General features: G+C 36.0%; 2 protein-coding genes across 2 annotated transcripts; one reads left to right on the top strand and one right to left on the bottom strand.

Annotated features, from left to right (window-relative positions):
• LOC101245602 (uncharacterized) lies at positions 1–465 on the top strand. Its single transcript, XM_004231990.5, has 2 exons — positions 1–330; positions 412–465. Exons 1-2 carry the CDS (start codon positions 1–3, stop codon positions 463–465), a joined length of 384 nt encoding a protein of 127 aa, XP_004232038.2.
• A 1,171-nt stretch (positions 466–1,636) lies between these two features.
• LOC101245902 (B3 domain-containing protein Os01g0234100) lies at positions 1,637–7,284 on the bottom strand. Its single transcript, XM_004231991.5, has 7 exons — positions 6,532–7,284; positions 6,348–6,446; positions 4,863–4,894; positions 4,605–4,767; positions 4,305–4,511; positions 2,769–2,859; positions 1,637–2,663 (listed from the first exon to the last, which is right to left on the bottom strand). Exons 1-7 carry the CDS (start codon positions 6,781–6,783, stop codon positions 1,927–1,929), a joined length of 1,581 nt encoding a protein of 526 aa, XP_004232039.1. The 5' UTR covers positions 6,784–7,284; the 3' UTR covers positions 1,637–1,926.
• Positions 7,285–7,657: the final 373 nt, after the last annotated feature.

Raw genomic sequence — 7,657 nt, 5'->3', positions numbered from 1 at the left:
ATGAGTCCTAGAATCTCCTTCTCAAATGACTTCATTGATTCTTCAACTGATTCTTCTCAACACAATGAGAGGAGGGATTCCCATTTCCCTGTTTCCTCTGACTTTGAATTCTCCGTCACTAATTATACCATGCTTACTGCTGATCAACTCTTCTCTAAAGGCAGATTGTTGCCTTTTAAACACACCCACAAAACTACTACTATCAGAGATGAACTTCAAAATGACGATGCTTTTACCTTGACCATACCCAAAACTTCTACTACATGGAAAGGTTTATTAGGAATCAAAAAATCTAAGAAAAAACATGAGAAAACGCCTCATTCTACCAAGGTACCTTTTTTTTAAAAAAAATTTATTTATGCAAAACGACTCGTTTCTTTTTATATAATTGTCTTGTTTTATAATTTGCAGCAAGGGTACAATGAGTCTGGTAATGGAACAGATATGGACTTCCGTTTTAATTGAAATTGAAACTACAAGGTATTTTGCGGGGATGGCTTTTATGCTTTTTCAGTTTTTCAAGTTTGGGAGAATGGAAGATTCTGATTTGTTTTGCTGTACAACTTCAATTCTTATCATTTTCTACTAGTAGTAGTACTATCTTTTAGAGCAATTGTGTTCCTTTTCTATCATCAATTGTTAAATTTGGGAGATTTTGGCTTTACTTTTGATGAAGCATTGTTGGAATATATCTCTAGGTTGTATAATTTTGAGTTCACAGATGAAATGACAGCTACAAGGGGCATTTCGGCTAAAAATGATTGACAAAGAGTCTATCACTTTTTATTTGTCTGCTGTATTAAAAAAAACATTTTGTTACATCTATTTCTTTTCAGCCTTAATATTTCTTCTTCTAAAACCTAACCTAAGACTAACATTAATTAATATTATTATGGAAAAAAAACCTCATGTGACTTGCAAAGTTCAACTGCAAAATACTAGTAGTACTAAGGTATATTCTTTATTTCCTTCTTGTTCTTCAGCTAGAGTAGTATATTTTTGGTACTAGTAAAAAAAATATATACAGATTAATATTAGAAATGGAAGTTAAGGGGTCAAATGACAGGCTGGATGAGGAAGAAGCACAAAACTCCAAAAGAGATTTCACTTTTACCAATCTGAATCTGAGTCATGAGAATTGATAAATGTGCATTTGAATAGTACATTGACAACATTTATACATATAAATAATACTATTAAATTATAATGTCCATAGCGTGGGAGCTGCCGGTCAAAACGTACTTGGCCGAAGCTTCCTATTCCTATTCACGTTCAACTATAGTACCAAAAAACTCGTTTATTTAGCCTTTTCCAAAATCAAATGAACAGCCAAAAAAAATAATGTTTAGATTAGCAGTAAAATTTATAGTAAAAATAAGTTCACAATAAATAAATTAAGATTGATCACTTCTTTTAGACTAAAACATCAAGATGGATTCCCTGATTTTGGCAAGCAACAAAGTTCTAAATGAATATTTCTCAGTTTAATGTGACTAAATTTCACAATTTCAAACATACTTCCATATTTAACCTAAAGATGTAAAAACAACATACCCATTGCCCAATCTAATCACATATAATAAATGGGATATGAGAAAGTAAAGGATGCAGACCATTCCCTCTGATATACCCTCGATTCAAGTAAAGAGAGCAATTTTTTTCCTCGTCTAATAAGAATATTTTGAAACAGTGACTTAGAATATAGACTACTTGTACACACGAGACACCAGTCCTTGAATTTTTTAGCTAGGTTTTTAGGCTTAAATAACAATAGCAGCAGAATTTAGCAATCGAAAAAAGTAAAATTATCATGTCTTCCTAGCTTGATATTACTACCAAGTACAAACTACTAAGATATACTAACAACATTCTCCCTTTGTACCGTTCCCTCTGATTTGCTGCATACATCATATAATATAGATAAGATTACCATGGAGCATTGACTTCTCCTTGAAACATAAGCTCATAACTCTCAGCTTTTGATTTCAGAGCCTCAACATCAGCAACATATTTTCCAGAAGCTTGTTTCAGTTCCTCAAGTTTCATTTCAAGATTCCGTATCTCATCTTCAGCTCGAGACCATTCCTTTTTAGCGTCCCAGTACCTCTTGGTGTCCGAAGCACCTTCAGAGTCGAATGCAAGACTCAGCAACCAGCGCAGACGAGTCCTCAAAAATCCAACATTCATGCCCAGAAGTTCAAAAGATTTCAGTGACTTCTCCCATTTATCAAATTCCTTCCGTGGGGTGCTGAGCTTGCAGGCTCTTACCATATCGGCAATGTTGACGACTTCAAAAATCATACCAGCAACCAACTTACAATGAAGACCTTGTAAAAGACGATCGTGAAGAAAAGCATTTTTACTGCAGCATAACTCATAGTACTTTCTCCTTATATGTTCAGGAAGTTCAGAGTCTATGCATACTCCATTCACCAGAATTTGGAACTCCTCAAGGCTCTTAATGTCTCTAAAATTAACAGCAAGACCGGAGGACCTTGAACCCTCTAAAATTTCTGAAGCAACCTCATCACTATCATTTCCCGACTGTGCCTCCAATGGCACAAGTTGTTTACTCAGGTCCTCCTTTCGTCTCCTCTTTTGCACAACAGTTAAGGGAAGAGACTTCTTTTGACGCTTCTTTATATTATTACCAATAGCTCCCTCTGACATGCGACAAATTGGAAACAAGTTGTTTAGAAGAAAGACAAAAGACGAAAAACTATATCATGTTTCACAGAATGTTTCGGGTATAAAATTGATTTACTGACCTGCATCACTTTGCTTGGCGGGTGCATCCAAATTTAGAAGGCTAAGAGCGCCATCCACCTCCTTTAGATCATTTGCTCTTATGACATACACCTATGAAATCAGAAACCAAGTTTAGATAATGTTTGCAGCTAAAGATCTGTAGATTTGCAGTTAGAAAACCATTTCTTCAATTTCCAGGTTTCTGCTTCACTTCATGGTGAGCATTCCTACTGAGATGTCCTATATAATATCTGACACTAGGCTTAAGACGAAAACTATCATCACTTGCAACGGAGTTTATCATGCTGTTAACTGGATAACAGTTGATATAATAAAAAGCAACTTTTTGAATAGCCCTAATTCAATCAGAAATTGCCTCTCCAGCCTGCTAAGCGATGTAGTTCCACAAGTTTTTGAATCATCCTCACTGTCGAAATGTTTCTACAGTGTCACTGTTATATACACATGACAAGGACTGCCATGAATTTGTTTATCCACTGTGAAATACATTTTCTATCCAATCCATTTGCTTCACTAAAAGGATGCACTCACTAATAGCTATCCTCTTACTTTTGGTATCTTAAAAAGAATCCACAACATTTGTGGAATTAATGTTTAATCAAGTAAAAAGAACAAGTGCAGACCTGCCCTCAATTATAGGCACCAAAGTAACCAAAAAAGTTAAGATGAAAACATGTGAATTCTACCAATAGTATTTGCCCATATATTTGTTCCTTCCAAAAGATACATTGATAGATACTTGGTTTGAGGACGATATGCACTAACATGGGCTCACAGTGATGTTGATAAGACAGTCTCCAGACACTATCCATGAGGCCTAGAAGTACAATGCTAGGAAACCAGCTAAGCAAGAAATGAACCACAACAAATAGTATGTTCCATCTGGATCCATGATAGGCTAAGCAAATACGTGAGACATGCTCTACCAAGATACCTGCAAACCTTACTATGATGATAGTTCTTTTTACAAACCTATGACACATTAGCATGCCTGCTCTACCATATTTGGACTTGAATAGTTCAGCACAAGGAAAAAAGAGTGTTTACTGCACTTGTGATAATGTCAGTCATCTACTTCCATCCTGTCCAAGCACAATGCCACAAAACTGGTGACCTCAAAATTTGTAGATTACAACTGAAAGAGACTCAACTCTAACAAAGTCTCCCAGGATATATATTAGTATCAGACATACTAGAGTCGAATTCAAGAGCGTCTTCAATATCTTCTTCCAGCATTAATCTACAAGTACCATAATTCTGCCCAAATCTATTGGTTTAACAGAGAACGTGGCCTTCGGATGAGAATAGAACCATTTTAAACTGACCAATTCACACCCCTGTTGCAGAATCTTCATCGACGTGCAGATAAGTTGGTTTAACATGATGACGTCACTCTGATAGACCATGAAACGGGAAAAACAAAATCGACCCACAAGTAACCATAGTTATCTGCTACACTTCTGTACAAGTAGATAAACTAATACGGTAGCAAGCTGAGTCAAAGCATGTTAAGAAAAGAAATTTGGGAGTGTCACCTTGAATCTAGTAGGCTCGACAAGTTGAAAAACTAAAACATCTCCCTCAACCAACTTGTGAGCAGCAGCATACTTTCTCCATCCTGCACTAAGTCCGGTCTTTTCAGCAATGTACTTTATTTCAAACTCTTCTCCAGTCTCACTTTCAAGAATAACCGGAGTGTCCTTTCTTGGAAGATGGTTCTTGCAGAATGGCACAGGAAGCCCCTGTTTGTATGGACAATATAAAACAAAAATTAGAGGATTAAGTAAATAATTACTTTGCTAAATCAAAAGTTAAGTTGCTTAGACAAAACTTACCATCCAAAAACAACTACCGACATGTGATCTAACTAACAATTTCATGAAGCTGGGATATTCATTTCCAATACTTAACAGGAACTCCTCTGCTCGAATGATGATTGGTGATTTCATTTGGGTAGCACTTCCAGACCCATCAGCTGTAGCTCTCTCTAGTTTGGTGCTTCAAGATAAAAGCAAATAACTGTCACTCTCAAAAAGCGAAGGTTCATAATTATGCAAGAATAACCAAAGATTGTTTTCTACTGAAAGACTGACCTAATTGACCTGCATCCAGCAACAGCTACTCCCTGCTCAAGGATAAGAGGAACAGCAACAGAGATGTTAAAAGTAATTTCTTGGTAAAAGTACACAGTCATGGAATGTGACAAAAACTATAGTGTGTTAGAAATTTGGTAAGATCACAATTATGTTCTGAATCTAAAATTGGCATAACCAAAGTATCTCCTGAAATACAGTGTAAATGGCAAATGCAACAGGAAGGAAAATGATTATATCTCATAAAACCAGAAAAAGGATTACTACCATGCAAACTAATGAGTTATTTGGCATCACGAAACCAGCATGAGCTTTAGTAGAATGCAGATTATACCTTTAATTTAAATCTTAAATTTTGTGTAGTAATGATAACTCATTTTATTTATTCAAAATAATACTTGGCAGACAACTGAAAGAGCCTTTCCTCCCACTAGAATATTTGCCAATGCGAGTAATCTGAAGTCACTCTTAGGCCTAGACTAATCTTAGACTCCTAGTTTGGAAAATGCAAGTTGTTTATGAATTTGAATAAGCTTTGAGTCAACCCTGATTGGTTCCATCCATGCTGTACTCAGCTGTCACAACTATTTTCTCTAGTTTCATCTCCTCTTATAGCTAATTGTCTATATTTTTTTATGCTCAATCTTTCAGTTTCAGTCTAAAAGGAAAGCGAAGTGACTATCTCAATTTTTTAAGTGAATCTTACTATCTCAAGGAGCTTAGCTTTTAAAGGACTCTTAATAAAGAAAGCTTTTTTTTAAGAAAGCAATCCTTTCCCATTATTTCATCCCATTGATACAGATAGGGGACTACCTGTGGGGCTTTATTCGATGGACTGCCGGCTGGGGGTTGGACGAGTACTCACTTCTACTTTAGGAACTCTACATCATATTACATTCACAAATACCAAATAACTACCAGTTTGACTTCAGATTTAAGCACAGAAAAAAACCTTTAAGGACTAATTAAGAAACCTATAACAGAAATAAGTCCTTTCATAAGTGCAGTTGTTGAAGTTCCCAAATAACTCATGACAGAAACAAAAGACTACGGAGATGGTGTGGCTGGTGGAACAGTCGGAGTAAAAGGCTAGGGAACCAAGCTAAGAGTTGGCTGGGACAATTTTTAGGGAAATGTTGTGGTTGCTTGCTTAAGGTAACTTTGGTAGCCAGGTTGCATTGTAAATCAGCCTGTTTTCTTAAGTTGTCACGTTAATTACTATCCCAGGTTCAAGCATCAGCTTAGACAGGTTTGCAATTGATGAGATCCTAACTGTAAACAAGAGTTGGAGTTGTAAATACTGCTACCAGAATCACATTTTCCACCAGAGTGGGTTGCAAATTAACATAGCAATTAGTTGAACCGTTATCAGCAAAACAAGCAGGATAAATTGGTCATACATCAACTGATCCATAGGTTATCGATTGCTAACGAGTACTGTGTGTTCGACAGGAAATAGTTGATACGAAGAGAAGTATATCTCACATTGCTGGATTGAGACTGTTTCTTGAATACCCTTTTCTTCCTGAAGGGAATTGTTGAAATCTGATCAACCATCTCCTTAGGCTTCCTTCTTCTCTTACCCTGATGAAACCATTAAGCCAGATCCAACATCAATTCAGTAAATCAAGACAGGCAAAAAACAACACAGCGAGAAAAGAGTACCTACCAGCAAAGAAGAAATTGGAGTTTGGGTAGATGGGGTTATGGAATTAATTGGAATAGAAGCATCAACAAGACTCAAATTGTCATCCCCCATTTTGGGTATTGCAAAATCAGGCTCAGGTTCAGGTTCTTGAGTTCCAAGTTGTTGATTTTCCTGTTCCTCATCAAAAACCTCCTTCTTGGGCATATCTGGGTAGGGAATCGAAACACGTTCTTGATTTGGGGGTTCACTTCGATGAACTACTTTAATCTTCATTTTCCTGATGGAAAATGGAATAAAGATTGTACCTTTGAAGGGATTTGTTCTTTTTTCTATCAGATCCTATTCCTACCACTCCCCTGGATAGAAAAAATAAAATGTGATGCACACAACAACGAAGACTAGAATACAACTACTAGTAAAAGAAAAAGATAGAAAAAACCCTTTTAGGTGTTGGGTGATAGGCACATTTTTTTTCATTCGGTTAATCAAACAAACGCAATTAGAGATCCATTTTTGTGGTTTAATAATCTCTAGCTCGATTACAAAACATGAACCATTTTTCACTATACTGGCATACTGTCGTGTGCGTCTCTAGCCACCTCGTTTACACGTGTAACTTGTTAAAGCTACCATTCCTTGAATCTCCTGATAATGAAGAAACAGTTATTTGCCAGTCTAGTCTTGTAAAACACTGGATAAAATATTGTGAATATTTTAGCAAGTTCTCTCATATAATATATAGTCTAGTTAGTATTAATTTTGTGTAAATGCAACAGGAGTTTGTTGTAAGTTGTAAGATTTATTAGTGGCCGATCAAGTGCCTCATTCAACAATGTAGAATCCATCACCAAGATTTTGCATTTTGGGCCAAAGTACTAGTAGGGTTATAATACTAGTTCCTAGTCAGGACAATACTTCATGTTATATGGAATAGATTCAAAGGATTCTAAAATAATAATTATAAAAAATACAGTAAACCTGATTTGGTTTCTACAATGATCCAGTTCGTGTGCACTTTTCCTCTTTTGCTTAAGCTAAAAACACTACAATGACAACTTGACCTATAAAAACAATAAATTGGAGTTGACTAATTACTTGGGCCAAGATTTAAATTGTATGGTCAACTATAATGCCGGGAATGTAATTT

The sequence above is a fragment of the Solanum lycopersicum genome, chromosome 2, assembly GCF_036512215.1.
Source record: "Solanum lycopersicum chromosome 2, SLM_r2.1".
NCBI lineage: Eukaryota > Viridiplantae > Streptophyta > Magnoliopsida > Solanales > Solanaceae > Solanum > Solanum lycopersicum.
Note: the sequence above shows the minus strand (reverse complement) of the source record. Positions and strands in the feature narration are given on the sequence as shown.